The sequence below is a fragment of the Lolium rigidum genome, chromosome 4, assembly GCF_022539505.1.
Source record: "Lolium rigidum isolate FL_2022 chromosome 4, APGP_CSIRO_Lrig_0.1, whole genome shotgun sequence".
In the NCBI taxonomy this organism is placed as follows: Eukaryota; Viridiplantae; Streptophyta; class Magnoliopsida; order Poales; family Poaceae; genus Lolium; species Lolium rigidum.
This window is the reverse complement of record NC_061511.1, coordinates 206,530,469-206,544,676: the sequence shown is the minus strand read 5'-3', so window position 1 is coordinate 206,544,676 and position 14,208 is coordinate 206,530,469. Positions and strand designations below refer to the sequence as shown.

The 14,208-nt window shown below is 46.4% G+C and overlaps 2 protein-coding genes across 2 annotated transcripts; one reads left to right on the top strand and one right to left on the bottom strand.

Annotated features, from left to right (window-relative positions):
* The first annotated feature begins 460 nt into the window (after positions 1 to 460).
* Positions 461 to 3,549, top strand: LOC124706920. The gene is made up of 6 exons (XM_047238592.1): positions 461 to 582; positions 666 to 736; positions 1,232 to 1,337; positions 2,334 to 2,466; positions 2,573 to 2,701; positions 3,132 to 3,549. Exons 1-6 carry the CDS (start codon positions 518 to 520, stop codon positions 3,198 to 3,200), a joined length of 573 nt encoding a protein of 190 aa, XP_047094548.1. The 5' UTR covers positions 461 to 517; the 3' UTR covers positions 3,201 to 3,549.
* Positions 3,550 to 4,737: 1,188 nt separating this feature from the next.
* On the bottom strand, positions 4,738 to 13,713 carry LOC124706921 (probable receptor-like protein kinase At2g42960). The gene is made up of 10 exons (XM_047238593.1): positions 13,445 to 13,713; positions 11,842 to 12,526; positions 11,620 to 11,724; positions 9,545 to 9,667; positions 9,247 to 9,417; positions 8,875 to 9,004; positions 8,425 to 8,634; positions 8,245 to 8,316; positions 6,173 to 6,181; positions 4,738 to 5,920 (listed from the first exon to the last, which is right to left on the bottom strand). Exons 2-10 carry the CDS (start codon positions 12,507 to 12,509, stop codon positions 4,775 to 4,777), a joined length of 2,634 nt encoding a protein of 877 aa, XP_047094549.1. The 5' UTR covers positions 12,510 to 12,526; positions 13,445 to 13,713; the 3' UTR covers positions 4,738 to 4,774.
* Between the last annotated feature and the right edge of the window lie 495 nt (positions 13,714 to 14,208).

Here is a 14,208-nt window from a genome sequence, read left to right as displayed (position 1 = left end):
GGCGGTAGATCCATGAAAAATCCCTAGGAAGCTCAGCATGGTCCATAATAAGATAATAAACTGGAAAACAATTGTAGAAAGTCAAATGCTGCTCCACCGACCACCGTCAAGCACGCACACGGCACACGCGGCTGCCACGCTTGCCGCTCCCACAATTTCGCCATCGAAATGTAAACGTAGCACCTCGCTTAAGTGCAAGGGAAAAGACCGTTCTGCCCCTGCTTCCGAAATATCGAATGGAAATAATAACGCCGGCCGGTGACCGCACGGGCGCCAAGAGCCTGACAATCTCATCTCAGTTTCCATTTCTACCCTCCCCTTCATCCTTCCTCGCGGCCGGCGATCCCCTCTGCCCCGGCGGCGCGCCCGCGAACCCCGCCGCGCGTCCACGGCCCGTCGCCCTACCCCGTCGGCCGTCATCCTCCCCTCCTCCCCGTTCTTCCCCATCCGGATCCGCCCCCGCCGGAACACGCGCTTTCCGTTGCTCCCGTCGCGCGCGAAGCGGGGGACAGCAAAAATGGCGGTGGTTCTCGCGTGGCTCAACGCGAGGGTCGTCGACCCGGTGATGCAGGTGATACAGAGGTAAGCCCAGGCCTTCTTCCGATTGCCGTTCCGTCCGGCAACAGCCAGGGTTTCGGCCTTACCCTGTCTTCCGGCTGCTGCAGGGGCGCGGAGCCGAAGCAGCTCGCCTTCTCCGCCGCGCTCGGCCTCACCATCGGGATCTTCCCCATCTGCGGTACGCCCTCCCGCGCATTTAATCACGTACTCCTACCTGTTTTCCACCTAACCCGAAATGAATTCGCCTGTTTTTCCATGTTGGGTGGCGTGTCGGCACACCACAGCGGTAGTATGTGCGTCGTAGTTGATGAGAACGATAGGGTTCTGAAAACAGCATGCTTTTACAAGCCGTTCACGTGCATCTGTAACTAACTAACAATGGTTTCCTATCTGAAAGTTGTAATTTGGCTGTTTAGTGTTTTGTCTGCTGTATTTTGCCCACTAACTGAATCACTAGTTTGGCTGTTTAGTGTTTTGTCTGTCTACTGTCTAAAGTTGGCCTGGAGATTGTAGGGATTTGGCTGTAAGAGCACCCGAAAATATTACACGTAGGTTAGGAAACCCGCTCGAGAGATTTTACGCGTGTTTTACCGCCGTCGCTAGCCTTGTCAAGTTGTCATAGCATTTCTCAAAGCAACTTTATGCGACTTCTTGACCCTTCCATGATCTGCAGGGACCACTGTTATTATCGGTGGAGTTGCTGTAGCGGCGTTGGGGGCTCGCTGCAATGCCGTTACTCTTATGGTTCTCAACTTGGCTGCTACTCCTCTCGAGCTAAGGTAAGCGCAGGCTCGACATCAAATACACCAAAACAAAGTCCATTGTCTGGTTCGCTTATAAGATATTCGCATGGACATGTCTCCAGCCTAAGTGCCGAAAGCTACAGACTTTAGCTCTATACTGCTAAACTTTTTTTTTTTCACTTAAGACCACACAAATTACGGTGTTCCGACTGCTACTAATTGTACCATTTTCATCCACTTAACCACTAAAAGCCAATTTGTCTTTCTGCATTAAAGAACCATTTTTTTTTGTAAAAGTAGATAGGTATCAAGCTTTCATAACAGGACAGGTTTATGTGCTCAATTAGTTCCTTTCAATTTAGCGTCCTAGGTTTCTTCATAGGGTCTACCTTGATTATACATAACATATATCAGTGTGCCCATGCCTCAAATCCACTTTGTTCACTATGCTATTTCACAAAAATGTGGTTGCTGTAAATGCATTGCTGTAGCTAATTAATAGGTATAATTGTCTTGAACAACTCGTACCCTTTTTATAACTTGTTTAGTGCTGTGTGAAGTTGCTCAGGGAATTAATATTTTTTTTTAGTTTGGCCTCACACATGGATTGCGATAGAAGTAACAATCTAAACGATTAAAAATAGTTGTGGGAAAAAACATTGCATACATGGGCCAAATATTGCGAGGAAAAATTTATATGGGAGGGTATTTTATATATCTCCAAGGTACTTGTTTCCGTTTGCATGTCAACAACTTCAGTAGGTTTGATCTATGAAATTTTGCATGGCATCGAATTTGCCCCTACACTATTCTTTATTCGAAAAACTGAAAACTTTACCTCCCAACTTTTCATTGATTTAGCGCATTTTCACCAGATATATGCCCCTTTGTACCAAGTCTAGCGATGTAGGCTATAAGTTGACATGTTTTAATTGATTTATAGCTACCAGTGAATTTGCACTTTACCGGATCTTCTCTATTTGTATTCAATGTGTTTGGCAGTGTGTGTTTTCCTGATTACATTTTCCTCAGCTTGATCATTCCTTTCTTACGTTTGGGAGAAGCACTCACGGGCAGTAACCCTTTCCCCTTGACATCTGATGCGTTCAAGATGGTCATCACTGGCCATGCCTCAAAAGATGTGCTACTTAGCATCGTTCATGCGGTTAGTAAAAAGCTTCGCCATCAGTTTATCTCTTTCACAGAAAAGGAGCACCATGTTGTCTTTCTGTCAAAAACACTGCCATGACTGTTGCCTTTGTTGAATACAGATGCTCGGTTGGCTAGTTGCTGCACCAGTTGTGCTGGCTGTGCTGTACACTGTATTTGTGCCTTGTTTCAAGTATCTGGTCGGCAGGTTTGGTGGCATTCCTTCGAGCCCCAGGACGCCGATGAAAGTGGTATAATGTTAGCTGTTTTCTATAGAGCAGCCTGTTAATGCTTCTGAAGCCGTGTGTGACGATTCATATTTATATTGCTTATTGAGATGGTCCGGTCAACGTTTTACTCAGCCGTTAATACTCCTGAACGCTGGCGTTTAAATAGGCAGTGTATTTCTCACTATGTTAAGTCATCTTTTTCTTCTTCTTTGGAGCATGTGTGCTACTCGCCGGTTTCAGTTATACTCCATATATTAGCATTTCAGGAGTTGAGGGGTTGTATCTCTGTATGTTTTCTTAGCGGAAAATTCTCAGCATGTTAAGTTGCAGCCTATCTTTTTTCTTTCCAACAGTTATGCTACTACTAGTTTCAAACCTGATTATATTTCAATTACTTTGGAAAACTATGACTTGTTCATCAGTTTGAGACCTGTTTCTATTTTATCCCTAGGTTTTGCTTTGCCCGAATGAATCTGAATCCGAAAACGGACTTGGACCGTTACTCGTCCATGGCGACTGATCTTACAGTGCTGTGATCTGGACACCATCCGCCATTCTCATCAGCATTTGTGTCCCATGAGCTTCTGTTGACTCATATAGTCCTGCATTATGTAAACTGCCGGCCCTGTTGTGTGCTGATACTATGATGCTAACTGTATTATGATGCTTAACTGTTACTCCCATTAGGGACAGCTTGTGTGCAAGTCGTGGAATTCTAGGCCTAAGGGCAATATGTACAGGTAACACCAGATATGTTAAGAATCCTCTAATACAATATATACAATACAACATGTACATGTAACAGGTTATGTATTAAGAACCTCTGATACAATATAAATACAACAACATATATTACAGTTGTTGCTTGAGCTCAAGTCCCTATAGGTTCTTCGTGAAGAAATACGATCGTTGAGCTTTAGTCTGTATGTCAATTGAAGCTTAGAAGACACACATTCTGGCACGTGAGCTCTATGCTTTATTGGTTCAGAAAGCTACTTAGAGACTCAAGAAGATTTCACATAAGCGAAAGCAACGGACAAATACTACTCCTACCATTAAATAAATGATGAGATTAAAAGTATAGCATGGGACTTCTTGGCTGATTTCTATCCTGATTCTCCTGCAACTGTTATTGCCACATACAGTACATACACACAGGTAGAACATTTTATTTTGACATGAATTACAAAACTCTCGTGCTCATTAGTTCCATCAAGGAATCAAGTTCCTTTATCAGCTCCAACTTCTCACTTCGTAAACTTGCACTAAAAGCTATATGTAAAGCAAAGAAAGCATAATATGGCCACCAATTATAAAGCACCCGACAAGAACAAATACTTCGCTACCCAGGGAGGCAGGGACAGAAACTCATATTAACTTGTGCTCCAAAACTGGTTCTAGGGTTCTCTTCAGCATATATTGATCGAAGATATAGTACATACTCCACCTCGGTCCCATGTTCTAGGATGTCTTAGATCTGACAATCTAAAAACTTCTATATGAGATTTAGTGTCTAGGTACATCCAAATTTAGACTAATCTGAGGGAGTGCATAAAATAAAGTACTACTAGTACTAGGAGTGGGTGCAACAAAGATGATATAGTCCAACAGCATATACTGGTCTGAATTTCTGAAATACAGTATAAAGGAACATGCATATGCAAGACTCATCTGATTGTCGGCTATCATGCAAAAGAGATATAGTGCAAACAAGCATAGATATATGAGACTCGTCTTGGGGTATTTACTTAATAATCCAAAAGAGATAAATATAAAGAACCTTTTACAATCATGTAACCATTGGCTATTGCCTACCAACAATACACAAACCTGACATTATATTAAATAAATGATCGATACCAAGAAGGAATCTAGTGATCCATTTGTGCATCAAGCGATAATTTTCTGGGTGCATACCACGAGACAGCAGCTAGAAATGACCTTAAGCGTTTGAAACATAGACAAAATATAGCTATAAGGAGGGGAAGAGTCTATTGCTGTCAACATATACATTCATATAGGACAGCAGGAAACCCTAACGAGAAGGAGAGTTCAATCATCAGATAATGGGATCCAACTTGCACGGAACCGTGTTCACCAGTAGTCACCGCAGGAGCACTTGCCCTCCTTGAAATGGTGGAACCGCTTGTTGTCCCTGACAATAAGCTCCCTCCCGACGATCCTGGACATGATCTTGATGGCATTGTGGCAGTCCCCGCAGATCCTGAGGTTCTTGATGATGCGGAGCGGTGTCCGAGCGGGAGTGCTGATGAGGCCGTAGGCGATGGCCAGCCTCTCGCTGTGGTACAGCAGGGCCTGCTCCTTGGCCTCCTGGTCGATGTCGTGGAGCACGTACCTGGTGTCGGGCACGTAGCGCTGCTCGTTCACCACCTTCTTCTCGATCTTGGGCGGCAGCCTGTACTCCCCCAGCTTGTTCCTCCCGTCGAGCATGTTGATCCCGAGGCGCCTCTTGGGAGGAGGGGTCGGCAGCTTCTTAGGGTTGAGCTTGGACGGGTCAAGCGAGACCAGCAGCTCCTCCGCCCGGTCCTCAAGGTCAACATCCCCGTTCATGCGCGCCAGGTTCAGCAGCGACTCCCACACCACGGCATTGGGCTCGAACGGCAGCTTCTCCTCGATGTACGCCACAGCCTCGTCGAGATGCCCCGACTTGCCGAGCACCTCGATGATCCCAACATAGTGCTCCACGCCCGGCTCGATGCCGTGGTCCCTGGCCATGGCGTCGAAGTAGAGCAGCGCCTCCTCGATGGCCTCCGAGTTGGCGCACGCGTCGAGCACCAGCGAGAAGGTGCGCGCGGTGGGCGGCACGCCGCACCGCTTCATCTCCTCGAAGAGCTGCAGCGCGGCGTCGCCGAGCCCGTTGGCCGCGTAGCCGCCGATCATGATGTGCCAGGACGCCGCGTCCCGGTCGGGCATGTGGTCGAACGTCCTGCGTGCGTGCGTCATGTTCTCGCACCGGCTGTACATCTCCAGCACCTTGTTGTTCACCTGCAGGTCGGCGCGGAACGGCGAGCGGAGCAGGAAGTCGTGCACCTTGCGGAGATCGTCTAGCAGCTTCGGGCTGGAGCAGGCGGCCGCCAGCGCGTGGAAGGAGGGCGCGTCGGCCCGCGCCCCCTTCTCGAGCAGCTCCACCGCCTCCTTCACGCGCCCGTCATGGCATAGATTGATCAGATCCTCCGGCCCCGCCACGGGCTGCTGCGGCGGCGGCGGTGCCTGCTGCTGCTGTTGGGGTGGCGCGGGAGGAGGCGGGCCGTAGGTTTGGCGCGGTGAAGGAGGCCCCTGCTGCTGCGGCGGGGGCGGGGCGGGAGGTGGCTGGCCGTAGCTGTGACGCGGTGAAGGAGGCCCCTGCTGCTGCTGCGTGTAGTTGTTCCTCGGCGTGGGAGGCGCCTGGTGATGCTGGTAGTTGTCCCTCGGCGGCGGGGGAGGCGCCTGGCGCTGCTGGTAAGGGTAGTTGTTCGCCGGCGGGGGAGGCGCTTGGCGCTGCTGGTAGTTGTCCCTCAGCGGGAGGGGCGCCTGATGCTGCTGGTAGTCGTTCCTCGGCGGGAGAGGCGCCTGCTGCTGGTAGTTATTCCTCGGCGGCGGGGGAGGAGCCGGGTACTGCTGGTAGTTGTTCGCCGGCGGGCCCTGAGGCGCCCACTGTTGAGGGGGTCCTTGGGGAGGCGGCGGCCCCCACTGGTCCTGAGGCTGGTGCTGGTGAGCGTGGTTGGGGACGGCGGCGGCGGCGGCGGAAGGGTGGTAGGCGAAGGACGCGGGCGACGAGGAGATGGCGCGGCGGGGGGAGAGGAGGTGGAGGAGGGAGCGGGACCTGGAGGAGGAGAAGGCGATGGAGCGGAGCGGGCCGGCGGCGCGGTGGATGGCGGCGGTGGCGGCGGCCATGGCGAGGCAAGACAGAGTCGAAGGGGATCTTCCTGGGTGAGAAACTGTGCGGGGTTTAGGCGAGACGGATGAGATATTTCCGGCCTCGCGAATGGACTGTTCATGTCTACTGGGCCGTCAGCGCACAGGGAGGCCCAATTCCTTAACATTCGATCCAACATTCACGTTATGATGTGTTCAAAGGTTCACTTCTCTAAAAAAAAAAAGTAGTTAAGGTCATTTCAGTTATTTGTTTTTGCAAAAATCCACCAAAACTTGCCCCTCCATCACCGGAGTGAGGCAAAAAAAAAAAACCCCAGAAGTAACAAAAAAAACAAGTAAGTCTTTCGACCACATAGCAACGACTACAAACACTAACACGAGCTGGAGGCGCGCCACCGTCCTCGCCCCCTCCATCACCGGAGTGGGGCAAAACTTGTCGTAGTAAAGCTTGTTGTAGTAGAAAAACGAGAAATCACCGTGCTAAGGCTCTAAAGGACCAGCGCACCAGAGGAGCAATTGTCGTCAAAAGATGACAAATATAGATCTGAAGAGACTGACCTGAAACCACACCAACGAACACAAAAACAAACCGAATTCTAGGAGATCCGCTGGACACACAGACTCCACGCGGCCTCCACTGATGCTAGACGCGCCACCGGAGCGAGGATAGGGCGGGAGGATCTTATTCTGACTTCAGGATGTAGCCGCCGCTTCAGCGTCCCGAAGAAGACACTGAAAATAACCTAACAAAGCACAAAAACCCTCCCACCGGCGAGAGGCCGTGGTCCGCCACACCTGCAAGGCCCCAAGGCCAGCGGAGGCGGAGCGGACCAACGGTGCCACTGGCGAGGGGACGGAACCCTTGATGGGTTACTCATTTTACATCACCATTTCAAACCATCACAATTTAAAATTATAAGAAACATGAGATGGAAACCTGCAATTATACAAATAAAAAAATGTAATTCTTATCAATGCATTCCAGTCATTTGCTCTGGCCTAAAAGAGGATCACCATTTCAGTTATCAATACTTTTTCTTTGTTTGTTAGAAAAAAAACACGTTGATCAACATTGTGTTCACTTTTCTTTAATTAACGAAATCTGCCACATTAAGATATCTGACGGCGTTTTGTTTTGGAATCACCACAATGTGCACATTAGGCCTTGTGAAACGGGCTTGGGTAATTTTTTTTGCTGATGGATATTTTCAGTTCTGACTCCTCATTTGACATCTCAATTTTTAGGCTCCCTTAAAAAATGCATCTCCATTTCAGGTCATCCAATTCAATATCGTCCCAAAATGAGATGCACTGACTAAATATAACATACACATCATCTTGAAAACAATACAGACAAAGGACTAACAATTACCTTAATACGTTTATTTGTTCATTCAAGAGATCCTAAAAGAAAAAGGAAAAACAATCTGTACAGGCTCCCCGACAAGCAACAGAACGCCCAACGAAAAGTACTACTACAAAGTCTCAGGGGATGATCAGCAGTGCGCGCGCGCTCTCTCCGCTCTCTCTACCGCCTACAGTACAAAATGAAGTGCAATGAATGCCCTACAGAAATGCTCATCTTGCTGCTACCTTCTACCTCTACTCTCGGCCAGACGCCTGGCCACCCTCGGTTTCTGCAGTTCTCAAGGTTGGAATCTCGTGGAAGGGCCCGAGTCACCGCTGACCTCGAACTCGCTTGAGCTCGCCTTGGACTCGGTGTCCGCATTGCCGGCGTGGCCCCTCCGGCTCCTCCGGTCCTGAAATATAAAGTCAGAACACATGATTCAGATATATGACCAGGAAATGGTGTAATATTTATTTCACTTGTGACGGTGTTTGAGGAGCAGAGGATGGCTGGTACCGACCTCCCTTGACGGGACGTCTTCTGCCTCTAGCATCCGGACAACGTGACCCATGGAGGGTCTCTTCTCGGAATCTGGGTCGACGCACCTCAGCGCCACCAGAAGGGCGCGCTTGAGAGCCCGGATCGTCGGCTTTACCTCCATGTCACGGTCCACCACCTCCTCGGCTCTCCTCGTGCCAACCATCATTTTCAGCCACTCCACTAGATGCACCTGCATCCGTGTCATTGTTGATTAAAATTTGCAGCTGCCGACATGTTAACGCGACAGAGAAAATAAAGTTGCAAAAGTAACAGAACGGGACTAGGTTTAAATGAATGTTGTGAGACAGCCATACAGTTGAAACAAATTATCTTCCCAAGCAGATGTTGTTTTTTGCTGCAAACAAAATGGCCACCAGTATGGACTGCTGATCATGCATGATATAATTGAGGTAGTAGAATATATGCTCACCTCATTAGCTGGTCGACCGTAATCGACAGGATCCCTCCCAGTAACTGCTTCCAGTAGCAGCACACCAAAGCTGTAGACATCGCTCTTCTCGTTTAACAGACCTGTGTTGGCATATTCAGGGGCTACATACCTGAAACGGTGACATAATAAATGTTAAGCGCTTCCGTAAAGCTAACTGCTTTAATAAATGAAGAGCTCACTCCTCGAAATTTCAAATCCCCTAGTGGCTAGTGTATATGAATATCAAACATTTCCATAACTACAGTCAGGTACTGCGATAAAAATGGCCTTGTTCATCAATTGATGCAGAGGCTGTTCCCCTTTTCAAAAAAAAGGTCAGGTACTGCAAATTACAAAATCACAATAACATACCCAAAAGTTCCCATAACTCGAGTTGTGATATGGCTCTTCCCTGCACCCAACATCTTGGCCAATCCAAAATCAGAAAGCTTTCCGTTGAAATCCTCGTCAATTAGGATATTGCTTGACTTGATATCGCGATGCACAACTTTTGGTTCTATGGCTTCATGTAGATAAGAAAGCCTGTATATCATTTAGTTTCAGAGAATGTATTGGCCAACTATAAATATGCCTATATAAAAGGGGCAAAGAGATGGATATAACTATTCCTATATAAAAGGGGCAAAGAGATGGATGGTTTGATTCTTACGCCTTGGCAATTCCAAGAACGATTTTCATTCGAGCTTCCCAAGTAAGAACACCATGTTGCCGCATGGCACCGTGGATCCACTGTTCCAAGTTTCCATTATTCACATACTCATACACAAGCATCCTGGAATAGAAGTTCAATGATGGGATCAAGATGACATAAAGCATAGAACATACTGTGCATAAGAAGTAGATAGATTCACACGCTGTACAGACATACACCACAACACAAACAGCCAAATCATGATGGTGTATGCATAAACCAAGACTGGTCTCATAGAAACCTTGAACTGCCTACTGAATTATGCACATATATTCAAATAGGAAGTTAAACCAAGGAGCATGTTGCTGGTATCTTCAATTTATTATAAAGTGGAACACAAATATATTGTTGTCGTTTCACAAAAAACCCTCAGTCCAACAGGCAGTTCTAAGACAACTTTATCTGCTTCTTTAGCGAAATACATTCCAGAAAAATGATGGATGCCTAAGAGGAGAGGAACTAGATAAAAACAAAAAGAACAGCTACCCATATCCAATTACAAGAGAACCAAATCCTGAGTGATGGGGATAAATTTTTGTCTTTCATTTTTTTGTTTTGTTTTAGAGACATATCTAGGACGGTGTGGGCATACACTCAGGTTTTGGTGCATGCCCACACCGTCCTAGATACGTCTCTAAAACAAAAAAGTAGAAAGACAAAATTTTATTTCTAAGACATGTGTACAGTGGGTTGGCTGATAAATTGTCAAAAATACTTGAGGTAGACACCAGGGACGTACTTATTTGGCAATGAATGATCTAAAAGCACCTCTATTTCGCAAAGAACTTCCTATCGTGCTGCTATTTAAGCAGCGTTGGCTAATGCCAAGCCGTACTTATTTGGCAATGAATGATCTAAAAGCACCTCTATTTCGCAAATAACTTTCTATCTTGATGCTATTTAAGCAGTGTTGGCTAATGCCAAGCCCTACTGCTTTATTCATGACAGCTCGGGTAAATGGTTGCAGCCTGAATTGTGTTAAGTATATGTTTAGTACAACAGTTTGCCACCATAGTATTACGGCGAATGCCTGACTCTGATTACACATGTGCATGCCTAACAGTGGCCGGACTCATCCAAAAAGACATTCCTGTATTTCGATTGGTCTCTAATAAGTGCTTTTATCCATATCATGTTTGCCACCTGTGTATCTACAGTCCTCCTGCCATTCCACTGTTGGCCTTAGTATTGTTATGAAGGAGCCCTTCTTTAATCAAAAACTTCTGTTTTGAGTAGTCGCCACATTCCCAAGTTCAACAATGCTAGTTGGAAGAGGTTTCACAATATTATTACCAATATCAAATTCTCTGATGAGACTTAAGATAGGTGGCGTTGAGGTGCCATTATGGCTTTTGTAAGCAGGACAGAAGAAACTATTGTAGTGACCAATGAGAAAGGGGAAACAACCTAGGCAGGAAAAGATTTTCCCTTTTCTTTTGCGTTTCTAGCCCAAAACTCATCATGGTCCAGATATTAAAAAGTGTCCTGTCTTTAGTGAGCAATAGGTTAATACATGAACTAAGAATTGAATAGGGTTGCCAATTGTGAACTATAAATTGCAAACTGTGATATTGCTTAAGAATGAAGATCACAAACTTCGATGCCGTGCCCATAATAAGAACCACTGAACCAAAAAAAAGGAAAAATCAAACAAATTAAGAGGATACCCTACTGAGGGTTTGGCTGCAAGTCATTCTGCACTAGAATTTTCTTAATAATGATTAAAATGTGATCGGTAAAATTTATGAACGAAGAGATGTCGTGCAGAAGACATGTCTGTACAAGGGCTGACTTTTGTATGTAAATTGAGTGTTTTTTGGCACATGCATTATGATGAAGTTGAATTAGACTACAAATATTTGAAAGTTTCTCGAAGAAAAATATTTGATAGGACAGAATGTTCTTATTTGTCTTGAAGAATTAATCACCACGCGAGTCTAGTGTGCAAGTGTGCATAAATCGGTTACATATCCTATGCAAATAACTACTACAGCACAAACATAACTAGCCATCTATTGGTGAAGGTGACTGACCTGTGGATTCCCTCGACGCAATATCCTAGCAGGCGGACAAGGTTTTTATGCCTGACGTGGCCAATAGCCTCAACTTCAACCCTGAACTCCTTTTCCGCCTGGCCCCTGTAGTTCCATATCAAAACACAGTCAATATGATGACAGTACACAGAGGATAGCATACTATTTCAAGTTTTGAAAGTGCTGTGTTTCAAAGATCAAATATAATTCAGAGTTCCTTACATGTTATTCAGAAGCTTTTTTATTGCAACATCAGTCCCGTTTATGAGTCGACCACGGTAGACTACCCCATATCCACCCTCTCCAATGATATTCTCCTTAGAAAACCGATTGGTAGAATGCTCCAGATCCCTCAGAGTGAACCAATGGCCCCAACCCAGGTGTGAAAATTCTGGGAGACCAACCAGAGGGGACGCGGAGACAGTTGCATACTGAGTATACTGCCTCCTAGCATTGCCCGAGTTGCCTTCGTCACCAGAATACGAACTACCAGCCCTATCGCATTGGTAGACCGAGCTGCACTGGCTCAAATTATCAGCATCACTTGATTTCGTCCTAACCAAGTGCCCCAGCATTTTCCCGGAATCTTTATCATGAGGTTTCTCTTTTACTGTCAGTGCATGGCTCTCTTGCACTTGGTAGTTCTCAACAACAGCGTGTTGCCGCACTTCATCCACCGCAATCTCCTTCGATACATCCGGGATTTGAGATACTGGGATGTTATCAAAAGACTTCTTTGGCTTCCTCCGATATATCGACCAGAAGCACATGAAACCTAGTATACAGAAGATTACCACCCAGATACTGATGCCAATCACTATCCACAGCCTCAGACCAAACGGCGGTGTCTTGGATGATAGCTCTGCACGTAGGCTTTCGCCTGTCGGCATCTTTATTTCTGAGCAGCCTGCACACCAGGTTCAGCAATGCAATGCTAGCTTAGCAATCATTCCATTAGATGTAATGCAATGAAGCAATTCATTGAACACAGCAAGAAGACAAACTGAGATTAATATCAGAACATGGCATGGACATCATTGAACACATCAAGAAAGACAAATTGAGATTAATATCAAGGAAGATAAGCTGAGGTTAATATCAGAACATGACACTAAATTCATTGAACACAGTAAAGATAAGCTGAGATTAATTCCAGAACATGGCACACACTTCACTGAACACAGCAAGCAAGACAAGCCGAGATCAATATCAGACATGCGTAGTATAGCATACTTATCTGAATGAGGACAATACAACAATAATAAGCCGGTCTACACTACAGAGCAGGAAGCAATCATTATCCATAAAAAAATCAAAAGAGGAGGAGGAAATGGGAAGAACATGTCTGAGGCGCAAGTTTCATGTGAGAGTGAGGCGAATTAAAAGAGCCAAGGCATTGGTGGGGAAATCGTCTGCTCTCCGACTACCTGCCCCTCCCAGGATGAACACTGCTCCTGGGAGCGCACGGCCAGGTAGATCAACAACACCGCGTATTATCACTAGGAATTTATTGGAGAAACCAAATCGCGCATTTGCTGGAGTGAGGGAAACCAAAATATCCCTGTCAAATCAAATCAAAACTTTCCCCTTTACCCTTGGCCGGAAAAGATTCGATCCGCTTCCTTCCTCGCTACCCCGGGAAGGGATTCAGTCCAATCCAATCTAATCTAATCGAGTCAATCTGGAGCTCACAGCAACAGCATTGGATCAAGAAACATGATCCAGGAACAGCTCACGCTGTCGCAGAGAGCATGGACACATATAGCAGCTCCAATGCGAACCAGGCAGGAGAAGAGGGGGAGGCGGACGGAGGGTTGAAGCAAACCTCTCGAGAAAGCGAAGACTGGAAAGAAACCCCAGGCGGCCGCCGGCCACCACCCCCGCTAGGGTTCTTGGAGCAGTACTAGCGGTATTGGTACCGCACTGTCAGTCACTACCCCCCACCTTGCCGCCGCTGCCGCCTCTGACTGTTCGTCCTCCGGCAGCTCCCTGGCTAGTGACAAGCTATGATGCGTCGGCGATGGACGTGGCGGAAGCTGGCCGCCTCCGGGGCGCAGTGGCAGGGGTGGATTGGGAGGAGGGAGAAGAAGGAGACAGCAGCGGAAGGGGAGCATTAAAGTTTGGGTCACAGCTGATGAGTGCAGAGAAAAAAAATAAGAAATAGGAATAAAACAGCTGTGGCACCATATTTGCTAGGAGCACCAGGTGGTGTGACTATTAAAGTTGATGATTTGCCTTAACTATGCTAGTAATGTAAAACATTTGTTCCTAAATGGAGTATAAGATATTTTGGGAGTTTAAATTGAACTCCAAAATCATATTATGTTTGAAAACGAAGAATAAGTATCTAAGTATGCTTGTTCCCTACAAAGAATTATAACTAAGCATTGGCCATGATGTGGTCAAGCCTAGAATACATAGACAATATATAGTATGTAAGTAAACCATGTTAAAGAGAAAAAAATAACTACCTCAGTCAGACTTGTAGATACACGCCCCACGTGTCATTCGATGAATGGAGTCGTGGTGCGTGGCGATCGCAAAGTTACTACACACAACACAACATTGATGACATGTCACTCTGAACTG

What these genes read in the sequence shown, in the direction of transcription:
- LOC124706920 (XM_047238592.1), top strand. Translation starts at nt 518, where the DNA reads ATGGCGGTGGTTCTCGCGTGGCTCAACGCGAGGGTCGTCGACCCGGTG. An exon ending in CGGGATCTTCCCCATCTGCG is followed by an intron (nt 737 to 1,231) that starts GTACGCCCTCCC and finishes CATGATCTGCAG; the next exon opens with GGACCACTGTTATTATCGGT. An exon ending in CCAGGACGCCGATGAAAGTG is followed by an intron (nt 2,702 to 3,131) that starts GTATAATGTTAG and finishes TTTTATCCCTAG; the next exon opens with GTTTTGCTTTGCCCGAATGA.
- LOC124706921 (XM_047238593.1), bottom strand. Translation starts at nt 12,509, where the DNA reads ATGCCGACAGGCGAAAGCCTACGTGCAGAGCTATCATCCAAGACACCG. An exon ending in TGCGTCGAGGGAATCCACAG is followed by an intron (nt 9,668 to 11,619) that starts GTCAGTCACCTT and finishes CTTCTATTCCAG; the next exon opens with GATGCTTGTGTATGAGTATG. An exon ending in CGAGTTATGGGAACTTTTGG is followed by an intron (nt 9,005 to 9,246) that starts GTATGTTATTGT and finishes TCACCGTTTCAG; the next exon opens with GTATGTAGCCCCTGAATATG.